The sequence below is a fragment of the Arvicanthis niloticus genome, chromosome 1 (assembly GCF_011762505.2).
Source record: "Arvicanthis niloticus isolate mArvNil1 chromosome 1, mArvNil1.pat.X, whole genome shotgun sequence".
In the NCBI taxonomy this organism is placed as follows: domain Eukaryota; kingdom Metazoa; phylum Chordata; class Mammalia; order Rodentia; family Muridae; genus Arvicanthis; species Arvicanthis niloticus.
Genome location: NC_047658.1, coordinates 73,695,421 through 73,721,209, shown reverse-complemented (window position 1 = coordinate 73,721,209; position 25,789 = coordinate 73,695,421). Strand labels below are relative to the sequence as shown.

General features: G+C 37.8%; 2 protein-coding genes and 1 pseudogene across 3 annotated transcripts; 2 read left to right on the top strand and 1 right to left on the bottom strand.

Moving 5' to 3' along the window:
• The first annotated feature begins 2,524 nt into the window (after window positions 1–2,524).
• Or56b1 (olfactory receptor family 56 subfamily B member 1) lies at window positions 2,525–8,191 on the top strand. 2 transcript variants are annotated; one of them, XM_076915301.1, is made up of 3 exons: window positions 2,525–2,715; window positions 5,268–5,351; window positions 7,210–8,191. In XM_076915301.1, the coding sequence occupies exon 3, from the start codon at window positions 7,214–7,216 to the stop codon at window positions 8,171–8,173; it is 960 nt and encodes a 319-aa protein (XP_076771416.1). In that variant the 5' UTR covers window positions 2,525–2,715; window positions 5,268–5,351; window positions 7,210–7,213; the 3' UTR covers window positions 8,174–8,191. The 2 variants fall into 2 exon arrangements, with proteins under 2 accessions (XP_076771416.1, XP_034379693.1); XM_034523802.2 differs by lacking the exon at window positions 5,268–5,351.
• On the bottom strand, window positions 5,445–6,078 carry LOC117713934 (5-azacytidine-induced protein 2 pseudogene; annotated as a pseudogene).
• A 7,344-nt stretch (window positions 8,192–15,535) lies between the features above and the next one.
• LOC117721620 (olfactory receptor 52N4) lies at window positions 15,536–18,865 on the top strand. Its single transcript, XM_034520422.2, has 2 exons — window positions 15,536–16,030; window positions 17,543–18,865. The coding sequence occupies exon 2, from the start codon at window positions 17,591–17,593 to the stop codon at window positions 18,554–18,556; it is 966 nt and encodes a 321-aa protein (XP_034376313.1). The 5' UTR covers window positions 15,536–16,030; window positions 17,543–17,590; the 3' UTR covers window positions 18,557–18,865.
• Window positions 18,866–25,789: the final 6,924 nt, after the last annotated feature.

Sequence of the window (25,789 nt, the reverse complement as noted above, 5' to 3'; positions counted from 1 at the left end):
AACCGGACAAAACAAGATACAGTATGACAGGACAAAAGCCCCCCAATTGAAGCTACAAGGCAACCCAATAGGAGAGAAAAAGTCTCGTGAGCAGGCAAAAGAGTCAAAGATACACCCATTCCCACTGCTAGGCATTCCACAAAAGCATCAAGCTAATAGTCCTACAGAAAGCAAGCCAACAGTCAGAACATATATGCAGAGGCCTGGTGCAGACCCATGCAGGACCCATGCTGCTCCTTCAGTATGCGAGCCTAGGTGAACCCTACTTAGTTGATTTGGTGGACCATGTCTCCTGGTATCCTGCATTTCCTCTGACTCCTACAATCTTTCCTCCCCTTTCTCCCAGGGGTTCCTTGATCTCCAAAGGGCAGGATCTGATGGAGACCTCCAATTTATACTCTCCCTCTCTGTGTGTAGTTTCTGGCTGTGAGTCTCTGCACCTGCTCCCATCTCTTGCTGAGGAAACCTCTCTGATGACAACTGGACAAAGCACTCATCCACGATGATTGTAGACTATCACTAGTAATCATTTCACTGATTTTGTTTTGCCAGATGTGTTTTGACCATTCTTTAACAAAATACTCTTCTTGGCACACACTAATTATACATAATAATGAGCTTTGTTGTAGCAATTTCATACATATGAATAATGAATTTTGATCATGTTGACCTACCCTATCACTTTTGCCTTCCTCCCAATCCTGCTACTCTCCTTCCTCTTTCCAACTGTTTCTTCTTCTACCTCTCATATCTTTAAAAAAAAAGTTCATTTGATGAATTCATAGGAATTCCTCATAGGTTTGTGAGTGAGACGTTATTTGTCGGAGTATGGGTAATGTATTAGTGGTTATTCCACTTATAAAATATCTCTATACTGCTCCCAATAACTAACTGCTCATAGATCCCAATGGGAATGGTGCAGTTAGTTGAACTGCTCACACCTAATGATCATTATTTGCATATACATGTTAATATAAATATATGTATTATAGACACATGCATACACACATATGTGTGTGTTTATATATACATACACTTAAGGAAGGGTGGGGCCACTTGAGCTTTTCCACACTCTATGATGGAAGGTTGACAGGCCCAATCTTGTGTAGTTTATCATAGTCAATAGGAGGTCCAGGAATAATGGGTGTATCCTGAACAGAAGACAATGTTCTACAACATTTCACCTTTCCTTCATCTGTTATATTCTTTTGGGTCCCCTCTTCTGAGGTGTCTAAATCTTGTAAGAAATGACATAGATGACATGTTCATGGCTGAACACTCAATAGTAATTTATTCTCAGCATCTTAACTAGTTATGAACTTCTCTAGGAACCACTGTCCATTTCAAAAAGAAACCTCTATAACCAGAGCCTACATAGGCACTAATACATGAGCATAAACGGAAATATTTAGAAGGCAATTTTTTTTCGAGACAGGGTTTTTCTGTGTAGCCCTGGCTGTCCTGGAACTCACTCTGTAGACCAGGCTGGCCTCGAACTCAGAAATCCACCTGCCTCTGCCTCCCAAATGCTGGGATTAAAGGCGTGCACCACCACCACCTGGTTACTTCTACATTCTTGGCTCTTGCTTCTTCTGTTCCAAACTACTTTCAACCAGAAATTGACATTTGTAGTGAAACTACTGCCACCAGTAATCATTTCTAACTATATCTTACAGTGCATTATAGTTCCTAGTTTTTAATTGTTGACCTCATTTCCTGAGCAACTGGAGTACTATTGAGAAAGTTCTTGCCTGTTTATATCTTGAAGTGTTTCTGTCTGTTTTCTTCTAGAAAATTCAGAGGTTTAAGTCATTCAACAAAGTCTTTAATCCTTTTTGGTTTTTTTATAAGGTAAGAAGTATGGATCTGTATAATTTCTCTGCAGGTAGATATCCAATTTTCTCAGAACCATTTACTGAAGAGGCTGTATTTTGTCCAATATATATTCATGACACAAGTGTCTGTAAGCTGTGTGGCATTTATTTTTGGATTTTTCTTCTATTGTTCTTGTCTATGTGTCTATTTTAGTGCAGTGCCTCACTAAGTAATTTTACATTAAGACATTTATACAAGTCTTGACATTTCTGTATTTTATTTCTTTTCCATTTAATGTTATGTTCCCTTGCCCTCACTAGAAAACAATTTTTAGGAGAATGAAACTCATGTATTTAGTGATCACTTTATACACATCATGTTTTGCAAACACACTAGAAACTTTGTTTTTGAATGAATGAATACTTTCTTTTAAAAACTATTTAAAGAAGCTTTCTAATCACATATTTTACAGTCCTTTAAATTTTTATGCTTAAGAATGATTATGAGGTTTCTACCTACTATAGGATCATTTCAGCTCCCTGAAGAAAAATGTCATTTCTATTTATGAACGATGTCAGGTTATATTAGTAGAAAACACATCTCTGAATTAATCTTCTTGCTATACTTTAGGGATTTAACACCATAGGAATTCAGCTTTCTCTACTGGCCATTCTCCCTCATGCCTCTAATGGGGACCTATTATCCTTATGTTCTTGAGGTGGTAATAATTCTCATAAATTCTGTGAATCTGTGATTCCATCATTTTTATCCCACACTCAGATGAGAATACATCCTCATCTCATGTAAAAAAAAAAAAAATTATCAAAATGCTGTGTTTCCCAGTGAGAAACTTCTTCCATTGTTAAGACTCCAGGCTGTGAAGTTCTGCTCATAATGACAGTGAGTTATCACACTTTGTTCAGTCTTCTTGATTGAATCTTGCAGCATATGGTGTTTTATTTCAAATTTAATGTTGTTCTGCAACTTCTGGCAAAAAACAAGCAATACTCCTTGTTCCCATAGTAGGAGACAGAGGTTTGAAAAGCTTTTAAGAAAAGGTCTAAGGGCAAATTTAGAAAATACCAGGCTGGTATGGAACAGCAGAAGTTATTTTCGGAAAAAAACTCAACCTCCATGTTATTTTCAATATTTACATTATCAAGCAATTTTGATGGAAGAAACATATTTCATGTTATTCAGAATTTAATTGTTAAAAAGTTTTTAAAAAATTCTATAAGCTCAAACTAACTTCTAGTCTTAACTGAATAATGGAAATATCAACTAGGGGAACATTTTAAATGAAAATGATGAAAACAGAATTATTCAGCCTTAAAAAGGTAGAAATTTTGGAGTTTGTGACAACACAAGTGGAATCAGGGACCATTATGTTAAATGAAATAATTCCTACATCGAAAGATGACACCAAATGGTATCTCTCAGGTGTAGTACAAAATAATTTTGTTCAGGGAAGAAGAGAGAGGATGGCAGTTGTCATAGTGTGCATTGGAAGAAGGAAGGATAGTGGACAGGAAAGGAAGCTCTCAGGTCAGCAGTGGGAATAGTCTGGTCTTTTTAGATCAATTGTATAGAATCCTGAATAGAGTTGTACATTAAGATCTGTACATTTCAATGTTGCTAACAGAATACATCTCTATAAAAATACACATAAAAATGTTTTGAATGAAGGAAACATTAATCAACTTGATTTAATCATTGCATATAACATTAAAAATTAAAATACCACATATAAAAATAAGTAAGTAAATAAAATATGTATCTTTAAAAAGAAATAAAATGAGAATCTATCCAATAAGATAGGCTGTGTAATCTGAGGTGGAAGGAATGAATGAGGGTCTTAGAGAAGTGCCAGGTCTTGTCCAAACATGTTGTCTTACAGTTTCAAACTCTCAAGATGTGTGGATATTATGCTGAGCTTCTTTGAAATCCTTATCTAAGATCTCAGTAAAATTAGCCTATCTCTACATTTCTTTGCATTTTTCACTCAGTAAATTATTGTGTGGTTACATTGAGATTACTCTGGTCATGTTAGATTTATCATAAATAGTCACTAGGGACAATATACTTATTGAAATATGTAAGCTTTGAGAAATATTTTAAGAAAAATTATCTTGTTAATAATTGCTTCTTGGAGCTAATGAGATGGATCAATAGTAAAGATGCTGGCAAGTAGCCTGATGACCCCAAGTTGATCTCCAAACCCCAAAAAGTAGAAGGATTGACTCCTGAAAGCTGTATTCTAACCTCCACACATGGACAGTGTCAGTTGTGTGCCCCAACCACACGTAAATATACACACAAATAAGTATAGAATCTTTACAACAAATAATTGTTTCTTAATGGTAAAACCATAGGGAAACTATTTTCTTCAATTTCTTTAGTCTGTGTTTAAAATTTCTGTATCAAGAATAAACCTATATTTAATAATTAACTAAATTGCTAACATCCCACTTTAAAGTATCAAAGTTCTTTGGTACTGTGTGTGTGTGTGTGTGTGTGTGTGTGTGTGTGTGTGTGTGGCTGGTTTTTTTTCACTCATTTAATGGGCCAAAAAATAAAGGACATGACAAACAATAGAGTTTGAAGGTGTATGAGTCTAATTTTACCAGGATTCTGAGCATCTTCCGTAGCTTCTTCAGAATGATAGATGTGGCTTGTCCATGAGGTAGGGTATGATTTTTGTTCCCTAGTTATGAAGATTCTATTTTATTGAAAAAGCCTCTGAAATCTGTGTACAAAAATGTACATAACATGCACTGTGTACCTGAGAATCTGAGGGTATATCTCATATTAAGTGTGTCTGATACAATAAAAACATCATTATGTATGCCTAAATTCTGTCTTTATAGATCCATAAAGATTGAGGTAACTAAAATTTATAAGATTACTAAATGGATAGTTAAGATAAAAAAATGTAGCTATAGTCCTTTAGCATTGCTTAATTATTTTGTAGTCTCTTCAAGTGTGTTTGCATACAAAGTATACTATAAAATAAAATATATTCATCCCCTAAACTTCAGCATAGTTTATTTCTTGAACCTTTATATGTTTATGGTAATACTCTTGATAAAAGGATGTACAAAATACCAATGGATATATATAATGGATATATATATGTAATATATGTATATTTTCATGCAATATTTACAAAATCAATTATTCCATAATTAGTAAAATTTTAGTGGTTGTTATCAGTGAATAAACATTAAGTTAAGCAATGATAAGAAAGATGCAATGGAAACAAGGCATTCACTCAATTCTGTTTCTGAAGAGGTGAAGAAATGCTTAGATAAACTTTTATTGCATTTGTGTGATAACACTGCCTGGAATAACTACGTATCTTGTAAAAAGAGATTTCTTATTTATTCTTGAATTTCCCTGGTGAGTCAAATTGTTCACTATCGTACTTTTTTTTTTTTTTTTTTTTTTGGAAGTGGCAAGAGGCAAACCCTGAGACACATATGATGGCAAAGCTTTCTACCATTGATTCACATCCTCAGCCCATGTAAACGTGACCCGTAAGTTTACTTCAATTGCTGAGCCTCTTAAATTCCCTGATGCTTTATTAACATAAAGCACTGCAGCAATAGACTATAACATACATCCTTTCATAGCTCTGAGCGGTGCCTCCTGATGATGGCTTTAAAACACCATTGAAGGATTTCAGTTGTAGAGCTTGTCCTTCTGAGATGGGTGTGTTGATTGGCTTTTTGTGGCCTTATTCTGAGACCGTTTTCATTCTGTCCTCATCAGTTTCAGCTCTTGCTCCAAACCATGGGTCTTCAAATCATGGCTCACCTTTTCTACCTCCTGGTTTGATGAAGGTGAATCCAAATTTCCCATCACTTGCCGAGTCTCCAGCTTTGTTCATAGCTGGACACGTTCTACTCCTTTAGATTGTAGCTGTGCATTCAATCATTTCAAAGACTCATAGTTGTTTTTGTTTATTTTATCCACATTGTTCTTCAAAAAATCTCTACCAGTGAAATTTCTTGGTAGGTGTGATGGGCCTTATTCATTGCTTCTTGTACCACTGTAAGCTCCCCACCCCAAGCTTTTATTCCTTTAAGAAAGAGTTATCTTCAACCTAAAGCTGCTTCTTGATGTCTTCATATATAGTGACAAAGCAAAATGTGAAACAACGAACCCATTTCTCAAATGCACTGCAAGTGATGTCTTTGCCTCTCTTTTATGGGCTTTTTCATGGTTCAGAATGCAGACAACATCTTGCACTAGTGCATCCATGACAGCCTGATTCCAGGCTACATAGAACAGAGGTCTTCCAAGATCGAGCTTGCCACATGCTAACATGCAGTGTGCACACTGGGAACTAAAGGCAGAGATTCTCATTTACATCAGTGATTCAAGCATGAACCAAAATACTAAGAATACTAAGAACTTCAATTGCAACCAAGAAAGCCTGCACCCCAGTAGGATTTGCTGAAGACCTTGGGGAAAGGCAGGAAATTGCATTTGATGATTTTCACTGCAACATACAAATGAAATCTCCCTTTGTCACCAAATGACAAAACTGTTTGTCACCCTGCATCTTCTACTTTATTAGGAGTTATGAAACTTCTCACTGGAAAAACAAAACAAACAGCTTTTAAGTCATGGACAGATAATGAGAGATCAAGTTCAAACACTAGTAAAGACTTCCAGGATGACAGCTCTTACCCTAAAAATTCTCTGGAAGGTGATTCTTGGGTATTCACAAGCTGGGCTAAATCCTACTATGACAACATTTGGGGTCATGAGGTGTTCTAACAAAAACAAAACAAAAAACAAAAAACAAAAAAAAGCCATATCTTTACACAGTCTGCCACCATTGCATTGCTAAAATCAGGACAATCAGAGTTGTGTTCCTAAGAATGAATTCTGATGTTCATCATGATTTGACTCTAAGGTCACAATACCTCTCAGTAACCCTCCCAAGAGGGTATTCAAACTTGAATTGGACTTTGATTAAAATGTTACTGGCATTGGTTGGAATGGGGAGTGACCTGGGTCTCATAATATTGTCATATACTTTGATTCTGTGCTCTGTACTCAGACTCAATTCAGCTGAAGCTGTTTCTAAGGCTCTGAACACTTGTAGCTCCCACCTCACCCTCATCCTCTTCTACACTGTTGCTGTAGTGATTTCATCAGTAACTCACTTGGCAGACACCAAGACCACCTTTAATAATAATTAGTTAATTTAATAATAATTTTTGCTTTTTTAATAAAGATGTGGTTTTATAAAGTAAGTAAAATTCTTAAATGCCTATTTACTAAATAAAAAGAAACCTTTAATATAAAAGATAATCACCATTTAACGATGCTTATGCTCAAAGAAAGCAATGTTAAAGATCCCATCTTTTCTTTTCCTCACAGGGAAATGTCTGCATCTCTCAAAGACTTCAATAGTTCCAAGCTCCAGGTGTCTGAGTTCATCCTGCTGGGATTCCCAGGCATCCACAGCTGGCAGCACTGGCTCTCCCTACCACTGGCCTTGCTCTATCTCTCAGCGATAGGGACAAACATGCTCATTCTCACCATTATCTATCAGGACCCTTCCCTGAAGCAGCCCATGTACCTTTTCTTGGGAATCCTCTCTGTGGTGGACATGGGCCTCGCCACCACCATCATGCCTAAGATCCTGGCCATCTTCTGGTTTGATGCCAAGGTTATTAGCCTTCCGGAGTGTTTTGTTCAGATTTATGCCATTCACTGCTTTGTAGGCATGGAGTCTGGTATCTTCCTCTGCATGGCTTTTGATAGATATGTAGCTATTTGCTATCCTCTCCGCTATTCATCAATAATTACCAATTCCTTGATCTTAAAAGCCACACTGTTTATGGTGCTAAGAAATGGCTTGGGTGTCATTCCAGTGCCCGTGCTTGCAGCCCAGAGGAATTATTGTTCAAGGAATGAAATTGAGCATTGCCTGTGCTCTAACCTTGGAGTCACAAGCCTGGCTTGTGATGACAGGAGGCCAAATAGCATTTGCCAGTTAATCCTGGCATGGGTTGGAATGGGGAGTGACCTGGGTCTCATAATATTGTCATATACTTTAATTCTGCGCTCTGTCCTCAGACTCAATTCAGCTGAAGCTGTTTCTAAGGCTCTGAACACTTGTAGCTCCCACCTCATCCTCATCCTCTTCTTCTACACTGTTGTCGTAGTGATTTCAGTAACTCACTTGGCAGAGACCAAGGCCACCTTGATCCCAGTTTTGCTCAATGTGATGCACAATATCATCCCTCCTTCTCTCAACCCTGTAGTGTATGCACTTAGGACCAGAGAACTCAGGCGGGGCTTTCAAAAGATGCTTTGTTGGAGCTTACAAGAGAAATAAAAAACCTCTTCCTCTTGATGCATGATGTACATGAATTTCAGCATCTCCTAAACATTCGGTTGCATTTTAGACATAATGGAGGGGAATGGAAGTGCCTTCAAAGAGTCCCTTTTCATGATTTTTTTTTTTTTACATAAATGATCATGAAAAAAAATTTAAAATTCTTTCATATTCATTCCAAAATTAACAAAAGCTAAATAATTATATTCAAGAATATGGAAAGACTGGCCACTAGGCCAGCCAAGGGGTGTTACAAACAGAACTAGTGATTCATATGTATAACTTAAAATAAAAAAAAAACCAATATATTAACAAGTGTGTGACTTATAGGACATGCTTGCACTTTCTTAGCTGTATGTTAGGAACAAAGTCAGCCTGCCTGATTAGCATCACCTTAGTAATATATGCTACAGAGACAGACATAGAAAACAGGACGGGCAAAGCCTGACTAGGCTGTGAGAGCGTGCTAGGTGGTTCATGAGTGGGTGACCGAGCATGGAGAAGTAAATCCACTTATTTATAGTTGCTGTCCACTTGCCTCTCTAGATTTGCTCTCTGTCCTTCTATGAAGCTCACTATTCAGAGAGTTGACTGTCATGTGCTGTGAGTCAAGCTTCCCTGTCTTGGGACACTTAGGCAGACTGAAACAATGACAATGAAAAAGAAAAGAGATTTTAATTTCTTTTAGATCCTTGCTTCTTCCACTTCCCTCAACATCATTTCCAATAGGATGTCTCATGACTCTTCTCAGGTGGTCCACTACTACAGAACATAAGTCTATCCACTACTACAGAACATAAGTCTATCCAGTCTACAGAACATAAGTCTATCTACTACTGCAGAACATAAGTCTATCCACTACTACAGAACATAAGTCTATCCACTACTACAGAACATAAGTCTATCCACTATTACAGAACATAAGTCTATCCAGTCTACAGAACATAAGTCTATCCACTACTACAGAACATAAGTCTATCCAGTCTACAGAACATAAATCTATCCACTACTACAGAACATAAGTCTATCCACTACTACAGAACATAAGTCTATCCACTACTACAGAACATAAGTCTATCCACTATTACAGAACATAAGTCTATCCAGTCTACAGAACATAAGTCTATCCAGTCTACAGAACATAAGTCTATCCAGTGACTCTTTTTTCACTTACCTTTCCTTTGAGACAAAAAAACTAATAAAAATTTCTGTTACTATTAGTAATAAATATGTGCTATTTTTAAGCTACATGGTTGCTTTTCTCTTGTGTGTGTGCCTGTGGGTCCCTGTACTTGCATGTGTAAGAGAGGGTTGGGAGAAGGGAAACTGCCTTATCTCCCCCACAGACACATAGAACAGTATTCTCTGCCCCTGCGCATGCATCTATGTTTAGATCTGGGGTCTTTTCTTGAAATACTAAAATAATTAGAAAATATTTATTTACATGGAATGAAGAAAACACAATTTTAGAGGCTAACAATCCACAGATGGCAAAGAATCCTGAAAAAAAAATGACATTTTATTTTGAAATGATATTTAAAATAATTTACCCTATGCTACATAGCTATAATAAAAATTTGTTTTTATTATGATGTAATTTCAGGTTTACAGCAATGTTTCAAGACCAGAACAAGAAATAGTCTGCTGGACATGGTAGTGCTTGTCTGTAACACCAGCGCCAGGGAGGTAGAGGCAGTTGGGTCTCTGTAAATTCAACACAAGCTTGATCTGTACAGCAAGTTCTAGCTCAGCCAAGGCTATACAATGAGACTCTGTCTCAAACAAATGAATGAGTAAAATAAAAATAGAAATTGTATATGCTGTTTACAGAGATTCATCAAGTATTTTTATTATGCCCAAGTTATGAGTTATCTTCTTTCCATGTTCTGATGTGTGTGTGTGTGAGTTTGTGTGCGTGTGTACAAGTATACTATTTTTCTGAGCTATCTGAAACAAATACTATTCATTTTTAAATACTTCACTCTGTATCTTCAAAAATGAAGCCAATTTTTAAACTTGGTATTGGCTCTTGTGAAATTCATATCATGCACTTCAATCCCAGTCATCTCCCCATCCTCTCACACCTTTCCTCTACCATTATAACCTACCCTCTAAAAGAAAAACAAAACTCATTGTGGAAGCTGTAGTGTGTCAAAGTGTGTCCTACAGCACACCTTTCTGTCCATATTTCTTTGCTTGCAAATGTTCATTGCAATGAGTCTTTGGTCTGGTTCTAGGCCTCTGGCTTCTGCTACACTATCGCTATTTCACTGGGATTCCTTTCAGACATCCTAGTGTTACTCTGTGTCATAGAGATCCTATGGCTTTAGATCTGCAGGACCAGCTTCTTTACACGCTCCACCAGTTCATCAATAAGGTAGATGTTGGGGTGGGCCAACTCAAAACCCTGGATCTGAGCATGGGAGGTATCTGAGCTGGTCAGTTCACCCACACACCCTCCCACACCATACCACCAGGATAAGCTCTCTGGCCCTGCCCTGGCTTGCCCATACAATAATGTAGCCATGTAAGGGGCAGAGCCAGCTTTGTGTGTGTGTGTGTGTGTGTGTGTGTGTGTGTGTGTGTGTGTGTGAGAGAGAGAGAGAGAGAGAGAGAGAGAGAGAGAGAGAGAGACTTGTGTTCTTAATTTTTTTCTCCTTTTTTATTGGATATTTTATTTATTTACATTTCATACATCATCCCCTTTCCCCATTTCCCCTCCATAGGAAACCCCTATCCCATCCCCTTCCTCCTTGCTTTTATATCATGTTAATTACATGCAAGTATTAAGGTCAGTTCTAGGTTGAGGAACTAGCAATACAATAGATGCAAATAGTCAAGGGTCAGAGTCAGCTTTTTAACTTTCACGAATTGGGGCCAACTCTACTGTGCTGCCCAGGTAAGGCACAGGGCCGCTTCACAAATGCTGCAGCAGGTAAGGGGCAAGGACAGATCTGATCTGATGACCTTGGGGTTAGCTCTCCTGCCTCCCATAGGCTGCAAGGGGTAAGGGGGGCATCTCTCCCTTGCCAACGTCTTAAACAGAAGACAAGTGACAGGGGCCAGCTCTCTCACACCTTGACTTCAGAGCTGGGTCTTACCTAGCCCACCACCACAATCAGCTCTACTGTGCTGCCCAGGTGAGGTATGAGGCCTGTTCTCCTGAGTACAACAGCTAGTAAGGGGTGTGGCCAGCTCTCCCACATGCATGCCCTCAAGGCCAGTTCTCCCAGGATGCCCAGGTAAGGGTAGGGTGCAGTTCTGCACAGCCCTCAGACATCAAATGTACCCCAGGAAGAAGCCCAGACCAGAGATGTCTACTTGGCTTTTAGTGGTATCAACCATCTCTCCCACTCCCTGCTGCTGTAAGGCCTAGACATGGCCCTTAATGGTAGCACAGGCTGGGACCTCACCACAGACATAGTTGGGCATCACTGTCTACTCACATCAGGCTGTTCCTCACTATCCTCAATTCTCCAGTTTTGCCTCTCTTCATTGTGTAAACACCCTCCCTTCTTTCTTTCTCTTTCATTTCTCCACCACGTACTTGCTCATCTCAGTGGTACCCTGGAGTGTCTAGGTGTCTAGGGTTGTCTCAAGTGTGGTCTCAGGAGTGCTATGTCTCCCCGACCGCCTGAGTACTGTGGCACTGGGCAGAGTTTGTCCCTGGCATGATCTGCCTACCAGTGCCTGCATGGCGCTGGACTGGTGGTTGACTTAGGCTTGCTTCCCACACAGCCCCCTGGCACTAGGTATGGGTCATCTACAGACTAGCTTGCTGCACAGGCCCTGCAACACCAGACTGGTGGTTGCCTTGGGTTTACTCCCTGATTGGATTGTGGCACTGGGCAAGGGTTGTCTTGTCTCAGTGAAAGTAATGTTTTTTATAATTATAAAGGCATCGACAAAATTAAAAAAAAAACACATTAATATTTTACCTTAATTCACATAGACCATTGTTTATGTTTTCAAATGTCTATGATATCTTTTGTGAAAATGCTCTGAGAAAATACAACACACGATAAAAAGTGTCATTTGATATTTTTATGTCTTTATGAGACATTTTCTCATATTATTTCAATCGTATGATATAATGGACAAAAGTGTGTATTTTCATATGCTTATGTGTTGTGAAATGACCACCATATTCAAGCCAATTAATGAATCATCATCTCATTACAATATTCACTCTTCAAGCAGTTCATATTCTTGTTAATGTGATCATATAATAGCATCAAGTTTATAAAGAGCATCACACAGAATCCCATCACAATGCATTATGATTGGTAATATAAATTAAGAATAACTTATGTATATGCATGTGTCCATGTGAGTGTCTGTACACGGGTGCGCGTGCCTGATTTGGTTGCTAGAATAAAATCTCTGGTCCTCATGATTGAGCACCAAGTGCTCTTAACTGCTGAGCCAACACATAAATGACAATTAGCAGCCTGTTATCAGATGGAATAAACTATTGTCATCAAATAGTGGCCACTCTAATATATAAAAGGAGTACATTTACTTCAATTATTCTTTAAACCTTTCATACCAGTGTGCAAAGTTTCTTGACATAACCTCTTCCCATAACCCCTCTGACTCTCTCAGGATCCCCATCCCATCACCCCCTCAACCTCTTGTTCTCTATATTTAATTATTTATTTTTAACCCAATGAGTCCAGTTAGCTCTGCCTGTATGTATGTGAGTGTGAAGTCATCCACTGGACATAAGGAACCCACCAGTGTTCACACTTATGGAAAAAAGTAACATGAGGAACTGTACTAAAGGTTCCCAGCATTAGGAAGATTCAGAAGCACTCATTTACAGTGCTATCGGTAGCTCATGGCTGCTCAGGCTTCTTACCCCTTAAAGTATCTGATAGTTTTAGGCTTGTTCATTACCTATACATGCTGGTGTGTATACTATACCATGAGAGATTCAGTCTGTATTTACTCTCCTTGTAACTAGAAGGTCAATGCCCATTTGTCTGTTTGCTGGTACATTTGTTCCTCCCTGCCTTTTTCTTTTTCTTGTTAATTTTGAAGGAATGATTTACACACCTAGTTATATATGCATATAGTGAATATCATCTCCTTTGTGCCTGATGTTTTCGTATTTTATTATTTTTCACTAAAATATTAAATTTTTATTTACTTCAAACTCTAATTATGTAGATAACATTTTTGTGCCTTGGTTTTATAACCTTGCCTACTACAAATCACAAAGATGATACATGCTTTATTTTTCATATTTAGTTCTAATGTTTTCCTGAAATTTACTTTTGGCCAAAGCAACTGAAGAAGAAAGAAGATTTGCTTTTCCCATTACATATATCATTGATGTAACAATGTTCAATATTGAAAATATATTTATTGTCATTGAACGAGCTGAAGTCTAAATTAGGTCACTTAATGTGGATTTTGAGACTTGGTATATTGATTCTGTATTATAATAATCTTTTAATACATATTAGGGGAGATGACCTGTAATTTAGGAGGATACATATATTGTGCACATACATGTCTTTGGAATCAGAAGGGTGAAATCAAAATCTACAAATCATTGTGACAGTGCTATGGGTGTAATGATATAATCTTACAGAAACTGCCCCTCAAATTATGTACAAGATACACAGAAACATCTGTTTATGTCTAAGCTCCTATCAGTAGTATATAGCAGTTCTGATTCCCTCATCCTTGGCAATGACAAGTGACAATGACCAGTGTGAATTGACAAAAAATCTAATAAATTAATGGAGTTTACATGAACTTGGTTGATAATAGTTCTATGGGAAATCATACGGATTTGAAGTAATTATAATGCCATTAGGGAATGAGGGAAATAGGAACCAGCCAGGCTGCTCTGGATACCTAGTCAGAGTTTCTTTCATAAGGCCAGATAAAAGTGCATGTAGGTTTCCATTGTTGCTTTGGAGCCTGCTCAGTAAAGGACAATATCCAACTGTGAGCAGCCTCAACTCTGAGCCCTGTGGATTCCAGGTTTGAGTGCTTAGTGAGCATAGATTACAATAGCAAAAAGCTTTCTTCTGCCCCCTAGCCTTGAGCCCCAGCTTTGTCTGCAGGAAGAGGGTACTTCTTTGAGAAAGGGAAGCACTGCCTGGTAGCTTGCCCAAGGACTTTAGAGCCAACTCATGTCTCTCAGAATTCTTGTGAATTCCTTATCATTTAATTTCTATTATCCAGACCGTTGCTATCTGGTATATTAAAGTTGCAGATGTTCTACCTCATGCCTAAAGCTTACCATCATGACCTACTCCTCACAGGCCTATATGGCAAGCATAATCCTACAGACTTGCTTGAATTTGGATGTGTGTATGTGTGTCCTTTTTCTTCCAAGTATTACTAGGAGCATGTGGCAGACAGCTTCTCTTCAAGGAATCCTTTCTGAAAATCATAACTCCTCTCCCAAACCTTCAACATCAACAATTCATACACACCACACACACACAAACACCAACACACATACCAACACACACACACACATATGCACACAACATACATACACACCAAACATAAACATTATACACAAGCATATACACTCAGACACACACACTCACACACACATCATACACAGAGACAGAGAGAAAGACAGAGACAGAGAGAGGCAGAGACAGAGACAGAGAGAGGCAGAGAGTGGCCAATGTTCCTTTGGGATCCTGGGCACTAGATTTTAGCTCTGTACAGTTGCTGGGGTATTTGTAGCCTCTCTTCATGGAGCTGTGAGGTTGTGGATTCACACTGTTCCATGGCAGATGGTCAGTGTTTCTGAAAGAAAACAAAACAAAACAGTGAAAGCGTGGGGACCCCATTCCTATCCTCCAAACACTTATTTAAGTTAGAAATGGAGTTTGGAAGCAAAGAGAACTTAGAATTCGATCATTTTCTTCTAGTATGAGAAACAAATATGCGGTAAGATTAGAAATACCAAATATAAAGCATTTTTTCCAAAACGATGCAAAACTTAAAAACCACCATCATCATCAACAACAACAAAAACCACAAGCAATTCTTATTGAAAATAAAAATAGCCACTGTATCTTTTTTCTGTGATAATGCAATATTTTTCAAGGTTTCTTACACACGATTTTCTTTAAAACACCACAGACAGTACACTAGAAGGCAGCTTCTCCCAAGGCATCCATATGCAATCTTCTAGAGGACCCGAGGGAATGAGGACACAATTACTGTACCATTTTGCAAACAAATCTTGTCTAAGAAGCCCCCTGTCTTCCTCCCCTAGGACCTTCAGTCATGGAGGCTGGAGAGGTGGAGTCTTCCTTGTCTTGTGAATATGGAGAAAGCTCCTCAGTGGCCACACTGCCCAGCCCAGTCCTCAGGGTTCAATAAGTACTACTTAGAGTTTGGAAATAAGATGTACCCAATGAGTGGGACCTACTCCAGCCACACGAGAGCACCAAGGGGGCCTGGATAACCTACAGCGCCTGGAAGTCACAGCACTCGCACAGTGGTACAGGTGGTGTGGAACTGATCTGAGCCATCCCATGGCCTTGGTGGAGCAGGTCACTCCTATGCTTGGGCTCTTGCTGCAGATCCTGAGTTGTCCGTGCAGCTGCGGGTGTGCTTAGTCCGCTTTCACCTCCAGCAGCTCCAGGGTGTTCTCAGGTTAGGTGAGAAGACCTCAGGCGTTGGGGATCCCAGGCGCCTGGATGCAGGGTAAGGGTCAGGATTCAGTGTCACCGAGAGATCTCAGGAAGTGGGGTGAGCAGAACCATCTCATCTGGACCTCAGGGATCGGCCACAAGGACCCTGTGAGCACACAGTTGTCAACCCCCAGGCACTATTACCTCAGTGGTTCAGCTCTGGAAGCTCTGATCTCAGGTAGATATGGGGGGAACCACAGAGCAGAGTGGAAAGATTGGGATGGTGAAAAGAAAAGGACTCAATGCATAGGCTGTGCAGCCATATGGACTATGGACAGGGTGAATCTAAGCGTACTTTGAGTCCACATTGGTGCGGCCAGCCTGTAGCTCAGCGTGGCCAGTGCTCCTGGAGGCTGAGCTCCTACTATTGTATGGCAGAGACTGAGAAGAAAGTCAGGATGTGTTCAGTCAGTTCCTTGGTTAGGGATTGAGGAGGCAACACAGGTGGGGTTCACCAGGAACTGCCTGATAGTTCATGTGGGCAGCCTGGAAGGCTTTACCAAAATATAACCTTAATTATATAGCTCCCTACACACACACACACACACACACACACACACACACACACACACAATTAAAATGAGTTCTATTTTTATGATTATAAAAACATAAATCCAAAAGAGCAGAGAGTATAAATGTGAAAACAAATATCATAGGTGACAACACGTTATTGAAAAAATACATATTAAATGGAGAACTACTATAATGTTGGCAAAGACTTGATAGCCTTTATTAAGACATCATAATATTAATGTTATAAGTATAATATATGTATAAAGAAACATGTATATAAAATATGTATGATATATTTAAAATAGGCAATGGAAAATCTCAAAGGACAAGGAAGGTAAATCAGAGGGATTTGTAGAAAGAATAAAACAAAGGATGTTATTGCTTATTTTGTAGAAAAAGTAAACGAAAGATCTCATCATCCTAGGTACCCATTAGCTGCTCTTGACCTATGTCCATACGTTCAATTTGAGGGGGAAAAGTATCATAATTCAGTATGTTAAAAGACAACAATGAGAAATCATGAAGAATGGGGGAACTTAATAAACAATTTCACTGACTTGTGAGATCCTGAGATTTACTGAGGAATAAAACAGACTATTTTCAGAATCTCTTGAATAGAGCATCAGTAATTAATGATAAGCTTCAACTACTGATTAAGAACAAGAATTTTAAAAGTCTAAGTACCAAGTGTTTAATAATCACAGAGAGGATGAAATCATTTTTCTATCTATCTATCTATCTATCTATCTATCTATCTATCTATCTATGAGACTTGCAATGTATTCCAACCTGGACTCAAGCTCTCCTATCTTAGTCTCCTCAGAGCTAGTATCATAGGCATGAAGTCAACATGACCAGACGAAACTACTTTCTAAGATCGTATCTATAGTAAAATATGTATTAATAGTTGAGAAAAACATCCTTAAAAAGCCACATTTTAAAGAAACAGAATAGAATTCAGTGGTTTATTATTCTACAACAATGAAAATTTATCTTTCAAAAACTCAGTCAGGATCTGATCAATAACGATTTCCTGAGTGAATCAATGAATTAACAATAAATAACAATACAAATGAAACTATTCCTTTGGTTGATTGAACATAAAAAATGTATTGTATGGCTTTTAAAAGCAGAAGAGAGCAATTACAACCTGTATTTTCTTTTGCCTTTTCTTTAGTAAAACCTACATATTTTGAAGCAATCCTATGGTGATATTAGCCTGGTTATGTCAGTGCAGAATAACACAGATCTGACCCCAGCTTCCTTTGTTCTGAATGGGATCCCAGGCCTGGAAGACATGCATATCTGGATTTCCTTCCCATTTTGTTCCATGTATGCAGTGGCTATGATGGGAAACTGTGGACTCCTCTATCTCATCTTCTTTGAGGACTCCTTACATAGACCCATGTACTACTTTTTAGCAATGCTTTCTCTAACAGACCTTGTCATGTGCTCTAGTACAATCCCTAAAGCCCTCTGCATCTTCTGGTTTCATCTCAAAGAAATTGGATTTGATGACTGTCTTGTACAGATGTTCTTCATCCATACCTTTACAGGGATGGAGTCTGGGGTGCTCATGCTCATGGCTCTGGACCGCTATGTAGCCATCTGCTACCCACTGCGTTACTCCACCATCCTCACAAATCCTATCATTGCCAAGATTGGGTTTGCCACCTTTCTAAGGGGGGTGCTGCTAATTATTCCATTCACATTTCTCACCAAGCGCCTACCCTACTGTCGAGGCAATATAATAAACCATACCTACTGTGACCACATGTCTGTAGCCAAGTTGTCCTGTGGCAATGTCAAGGTGAATGCCATTTATGGTCTGATGGTTGCTCTCTTGATTGGGGGCTTTGATATCTTGTGCATCGCAGTCTCCTACACCATGATCCTGAGAGCAGTGGTCAGCTTATCCTCAGCAGATGCTAGGCAGAAAGCCTTTAGCACCTGCACTGCCCACATCTGTGCCATTGTTTTCTCCTATAGCCCAGCCTTCTTTTCCTTCTTTTCCCACCGCTTTGGGGGTCACACCATCCCTCCATCTTGCCACATCATTGTGGCTAATATTTATCTGCTTCTGCCTCCCACTATGAACCCTGTTGTCTATGGAGTGAAAACCAAGCAGATACGAGACTGTGTCATAAGGATTCTTTCAGGGTCTAAGGATTCCAAAGCTCACAGTATATAAATAAGCTTTGGCAGTGTAACAGAGAAGAATTACATCTAATTGCTTGCTTGGGTAGGAGCTGGTAAAATCCTTGTACATGTACTATCTTAACAAGGCACTAAAAACTGGACCAGTTAAATGTATTCTTCAACATTCCTGGAAAGCTTGTCAAGCTTCCCATGACTCTAGCTTCTCTTTTGAAGAACTAATCTACCGGGTGGATCGGGTTTCATTGAGAGAACCCAATGAAAAATGAATAAAGCATGAGGATTTTAAGTCAATATATTGACTGTAATTTTAAGATTTAAGTCAAATATCAACTGTAATTTTTGGGATACATGTCAGTTATTGCTTTTGACAGAATATATATGTATATATGTATGCATATGTAAATGTGTATGAACAGATATAGATCTTTGTATATATGCATATATTAAAATACAAAGGGATATATATATATAGATATATAGATATATACATATATTACAAAGTACTTGTTTTTCAAATACTTTTTTCTTCCTGAAAGGATAGAAATATTTCTCATCAAGTCATGAATACAATGAATGATTATTACCTAGTGATCTCAATTAAATCTTATTAGGCTAGCTAGGCTTCTCTATCTAAGCCACTGTTATAATTATTTCACAGCAGAACAATTAACTCTTCCATTTTCTTCAATACAGCCTTAAAGATCATGTAGTGCAGAAAGAGAGTTAATTCTCTGCAACACATTTCAGAAAATTTACATATTTTCCCTAGAAAAATCATATAAAATCTATCAAATTTTATTTCTAACTTTTCTCCAATTTTGAGTATAATAAAATTAAATATTTCTCTAATTTTTAAAGATTCTATCAAATTAATGAAAATAGTTCAAAGAAACAGTATTTGTATGTTTAATGTTCTGTTAGCTGAGTTGATTTATAAGGAATGCAGAGTAAGCATATTTTTAATTCTCACCTTTTCCTGTCCAGGAGGCAAGAAAACACATTCTTTCTGTCAAAGCATAATTTGAGAGATCATAATGATAAACTATACTCATCAAATTTCATTTGTCCACTTCATAAACCTTTTGTACTGTATCACATTTAATAAACTATAAGATGACAACATCTTCAAAATAGGTACTGGGAAAAAAATAGGTCCTGGATACTATTACCAAGATCCAAAACTGGTCAAAAGGTGTTGTGACTGTAGGGTGTCCAATCCCTGTGATGCAATTAAATTGCAACTTATATACCTAAGGCTCAGGAAAAGTAGTCACAACCTTCTAGACACAAGAAGGAAGCTGAACCTATAGCTGAACCTATCTTCATAATGACAATAAAATGACATGACAGTGACGTTCTAGTGTGAACAGGGAAAATTTCACAAGACTATATTCCAGATGAAGACTTAATAGTAACCAATGGGCTCACAGAGAGGAGAGTAAGTTTTATAATCCCCTAATAGGTCAAGTGGCCATAGTCAGCAACACTAAATGGACTTGGTAAATGTAATATGTATGTATGTATGTATGTATGCATGCATGTATATATGTTTGTATGTATTATGTATGTATGTATACATATGCACACATATGTATTTGTATGTAGCAATTATTAAAGAAGAGTTTGTGAACGTGAGATGGGATGAGACATGGAAGGATTTGGGGAGGAATGGAAATGATGTAAAGGGAGTGTAATGTATGAAATTCTTAAATGAGTAAACGTTACTGAAAACTGTGGTAGGGATATGGCTTATTTGGGAAAGTGCTTGTTATACAATCATAAGAATCTTATGATCCTTAAAACTAATGTAAAATAGCCTGGAGTGGTGGCATGAACCTGTAATCCCAGCATTCAGAAGCTGGAAACAAGAGGATCCCTGTGACTTACTGGCCAGCTAGCCTAGTCTAATTGCTACACTCATAGATCATCACATCTCTCAGCCCTCATCAAAGAAGCTTCTTGCAGTAGATGGAGACTAACACAGGTGTTTAACTGGTCACTAAACAGGGAAACAGAAACTGTGAAGTAGTCAGCTGAATTTTCAACAAATGGAAAATACCTATACATGCCTATATCCACTCACAAGGCTCAAAGACTTTCATGAATGATTGTACAGAAAGATTAGGGGAAAGAGTGGATAACTTCAAGAAAACTCTTTTAGACACACTGCAGGACAGATACACATAAGAACTCATGGGAATTGTTGACATCATGGATAAGACCTATGCAAACTCAAAACAGACAGAACACCAGCATTGATGGGGGAGATGGGCACAGAATCACACCACAAGCTGAGGAGCTATTGAAATTTCTTGGCTTGTGGGAGAGGGAGAATCAGATTCTTTAAATTGGTAGGTCCACTACACTTCAAGGGAGGCTACATTCCCAAAAGTATTTGAGCAGCATGAATTTGACTGGATATTTTTGTTTGGAGAGAGAGAGAGAGAGAGAGAGAGAGAGAGAGAGAGAGAGAGAGAGAGAGAGAGAGAGAGAGAGAGAGAGAGAAAGAAGAAGAAGAAGAAGAAGAAGAAGAAGAAGAAGAAGAAGAAGAAGAAGAAGAAGAAGAAGAAGAAGAAGAAGAAGAAATAAAGTAACAAAGTTGGATGGGTAGGAAGGACAGGGTGGAGGGGTAGATCTGAGAGAAGTTGGGGAAAGAGTTGAATATTTTCAAAATTAAAGAGCACTACATAAAAGCAAATTGAAATTACCCCCTAAATCTTATCAGACCACTATGGGTTAAAGCTGGACATAAACAACTGAACAACCAACCAAATAGCATGCAGGGTCTGAACCTAGGCCCCCTACATATTTGTAAAAGCTGTGTGCTTGGTCTTCTTGTTGCTCCCCTAACAATACAAGAGGGGGCTGTCTCTGACTCTTTAGACAGCAATTGGATCTCCATTCCCTACCTGGGCTACCTGGTTGGGCCTCAGTGGGAGAGGCTGTGTTTAGCCCTGCTGGGGCCTTGCACTATCTTTACAATGTAGTCTTTTCATACTGCTACACAGGCAATTTTTTCACTGATTTTGCTTTTTTGACTCATCATTGTCAATATATAGATATACAATTGTTTTATTATGTGGCAATCGTGTAAAGTTGCTAATTTCTAAAGAGAATGTAAGAGTATTATTAGATTATTTGGGATTTATCTATACTGCACATGTGGAAAAATATTTTCACTTAAAAATTATTTGAAAATATGAACAACCCAAATGTTCATCCAATGCAGAGGTTTAACAAAAAAAATGAAAATCATCAGAGCCAGAAGTAACTCAGTCATACAGAAATTGGAGATTGGTATTTGCAATAATGGGCTAAACATAAAACTAAATACTGTATAATGCCATCCATAATAAATGTCTTAAATTAATATATTCATAAAACATAAAGCAAATTAATGCTTTCTGAAATAAAGAGAGTGGGTAATAAAGTGGCCACTTAAGTATTAAGTTTTCGTTTGAGATAATGGAAATACTTTTGGCCTGTAGTGGTGTTTGCTCAGCACAGGGAATGCACTAGAATTCGCTGGTTTGTTTATGTCTGAAAGCTAAGATGCTCAACACAGTTCTCTGTGCATATCATTTTTATAAAAAACAATGAGTTGTAAACATGTTTTAAAATATGGAGGCTCGAGAGATGGTTCAATGGTTAAGAGCACTGGTCATTTTTAAAAGAACGCCCACATAGCAACTCACAATGTTCTGCTTCACAATCCATTTCCAAGGGATTCAGATCCCTCTTCTGGTCCCCTTGAATTACCAGACACAAACACAATTATATACATCCAAGCAAACCACATAAAATAAAACAAATACATTTTTTCCAAAAAACTTGTTTTTATTATTAAACCTTGTAATACAAACCTGAAAAGTAAACAAAGAACTGGCAATAAACCACACAGAGCCTCCCCGCGGGAGGGGTACAGAGCAGCGCTAATAAATTAAATGTCAAAGTGTAAGCCATAGGCGAAAGTTTACTGTCAAAAAGGGAAAGTACACAGCAAGGCCATAAAAACTGGACAACCAGATTGGAAAACACTCGACTGTTAGGTAATCATTAAATATTCCAAAACAGTTCCGTCTTCTGCAACAACAACCACCAAAGTGGATCCTAGGACGCTCCTAGCAGTCACCACTGGCAAGCTCAGTGCAATATGGGTAGCTACAGACTGATCCAATTTGAAACAAGAACAGCTTGTGAAAACAGTTTCCCTTTTTTATTCCACACATACTGTACACACAACCGGAGAAGGGCAACACCTACTCCATTACCATGTTCTGTTGTTGTTGAGTGATGTAAGCAGCACTTATAAATGTTACAAGAAAAACCCTGTAAGCATCCAATCCAGCCGATGAAGAAACTAAAATGTAAGGCTTTTCTTCATCTTTTCTCACCCCTTCCCTCCCCCCACCAAGAAAAGGCTCAAGTATTTAAAACAATTTACAGGAGTATGTACAAAAGGGATGGGACTTTTTTTTTCTTTTTTGTTAAAACACGAAGAGAAAAAAATAGACAAGATGAGCACAGATGTGTTTTCACATTCAAAAAGAACGGCAGACTTAGTGGCTCTACATGTGAGGGACACAAACATTAATGCGGATGTGTGAGAGACACAAGCAGAGATGGAGGTGGGATGTTGGGAAATTGCACATGGATGACAGGGAAGCACTTACAGTCAACTGTAAAACAAATACATTTTAAAAGAAAATTTCTCTACCTGAAAATTTTAATTTTCTTGCAAAAATAAAAGAGGTTATATAAGAAATAGAAACATTCACATTTTAATATTGTATCAACTAGGATTCTATTAAAACATATAATTTATGTTTATTAAGAAATTGAATAGTCATTATAATTAGAAAAAAGTTTAAAGATACTTGCAGTGTATTTGGCATAATTCTAACACCTCTCTGGATGTTTTAACTTTGCATAGTGAGATTATGAATTTAAAGAATGCTGCTTGCTCTGCTGAGTGTTGATGTCGCAGATAATGCTCATAAAATTACCCATAGCCTGAGGTCAGTATTTCTATTTTGGTCAAGCTTCAAAAATGGCATATATAGCTTGATCATGCTATCCCCTTTTGTCCTGGGAATACTTTTATTCCTGCCCATTGTGTTAAAGCTTTTCTTTAACAACATTAACATGTTGGCAGCAAAGTACATGGCTTGAAACTAAAAATGGACCCCCAGACAGAGTTATTAAATTAACAGGCTGGCAAGGCAAGGATAGGTAAGATTATGCAAAGTCTTACCAACCTAAGACATAATTACATTGCTTTTGATAATGCATATTACATGATGGGTAAGGAAGGTATTCTTGCCAGAACAACATAAGAAAGGCTCAGTCTTGTTTATGAAATAAAAAATGGGGAGAGGCAGAGAGGTTTTGGGGCTGCTTGGCAAGAATCTGACATGGGCCAAGGACAAGGAAATGGGCTGCTTGGCAGGAATCTGACATTGACCAAGGACAAGGACAAGGAAGTGGGCTTCGGGCAGAAATATGATATTAGGCTAGAACAAAGAAGCAATTTCAGGAAGGAGTCTAAATCTTAGGCTAGAACAAAGAAGTAATTTCAGGAAGTAATCTAAATATTAGGCTAGAACAAAGAAGTAATTTCAGACAGGTATCGAAATTTTAGACTAGAACAAGGAAATAGGCTTCTGACAGGAAAATGACTTTGGTGTAGGACAGGGAAGTAGGCTCAGATATTTTGGTCATCCTGATAAGCCCTTAGAAACAGTGATCATAGGAGTATTCAAAGAACATTGTTTATTGTCTTGCTTGTTCTTTGACTATGTTTATTGTCTTTCTTGTTCCTTGACTATTTGCATCTATTGTATTGCTAGTTCCTCAACCTAGAACTGACCTTAATACTTGCACATAATTAAAATGGTATAAAAGCAAAAAGAAAGGGGGGAGGGTTAGGGGTCTTCTAGGGAGGGTAAATGGGGAAAGTGGATGGCATATGAAACATAAATAAATAAAATATCCAATTAAAAAAGAAATTGGATAGTAGAATAGGGTACATGACAGATGAATCACAGATGTGTATTGACCAAAAAATATAATTTATTGCTGCAGCATATAATTTAAAGTTGCTTCTTATCTCCTTCCAAATGCATTTATATTTTTCCAGACTTATAAAAAATATAACATTATTTATTTTCCTCAAGGAAATATAAAATTAAAACCAACTACTGATAAATTTCTATTCTCACTATTGCAATTATTATCATGTTTAGCATCTAATTACTCGTAATTTAATATGAGTGTATACTCTTGAATGTTTGACAAATATTGACAATGCTTTTATATAATCCCTAACCTCACTATAAAGCAGATGTTACCAAAGCCAGAGCCTAAGTCACCTGTTCTTTTTTCTGTGGTTCCTTTCCTGACTTTGGAAATACTGAAAATTCACTGGTATAAATGTAAATATAGATATGTAAAAATGAATAAATAAAGTAAAACATAGGTTTCTGTGTATTAGTGGTAATATTCCATAGTAATTGTTTTCAGCACCTTCTTTCCTATTTTTATCCTTTTTCCTTGTTGCTCTCCTGTCTTGTTGCTCAAGCTGAGATTTCAAATATCATATTGAATAGAAGGAGGAAGAGTGATATCTTTGTCTTGTTTTAGATTTTAGTGGTTTTAGCTTTGAGTTTTTCTCCATTTAGCAAGAGGGTCCTTGTGGGTTAGATGTATATTGCCTTTATGATATTGAGATATGCCCCAAAATGCCTATATTCTGTAGGACTTTTAGCAGGAAGGGGTAATGGATTTTTGTCAAAGTCTTTTTCAGGGTGTAATAAAAAGATTATTTGGTTTCTGTACTTCAGCCTATTTACAGGGAAGAGTCCATTTATTGACTTATGTAGGTCAAAATATCCCTGCTTCTCTAAGATGAAGGTGACTTGATCTTTGTGGATGATCTCTTTGATGTGTTTTTGAATTCAGATTGCAAGTGTTTTATAGATAACTCCATGTTTATCAGAGATATTGTGCACCAGGGTGTGTAACAAAGAAAAAAATTACAACTTTGTAGTCAAGGCTACAAATAGCTTCTGTTTATTTTTTCCTTTTACTCCTACATGTCAACAAACTAATGTGTTTTTATTTATAATCCAACCACACTTTCATGTCCTCCCTTGGTATTGCACCTCACTGCTCAGTGCCTTCATTTCAAGTGTTCCCTTGGGATATGGAACACACATCTTCTTTTAAAGACTGAGTACAATAGTGGTTGTCGAGATATGTAGAA

Bases quoted from the DNA above. Each gene is read 5' to 3' on its own strand.
- Or56b1 (XM_034523802.2), top strand. From the start codon at position 7,214: ATGTCTGCATCTCTCAAAGACTTCAATAGTTCCAAGCTCCAGGTGTCT.
- LOC117721620 (XM_034520422.2), top strand. From the start codon at position 17,591: ATGTCAGTGCAGAATAACACAGATCTGACCCCAGCTTCCTTTGTTCTG.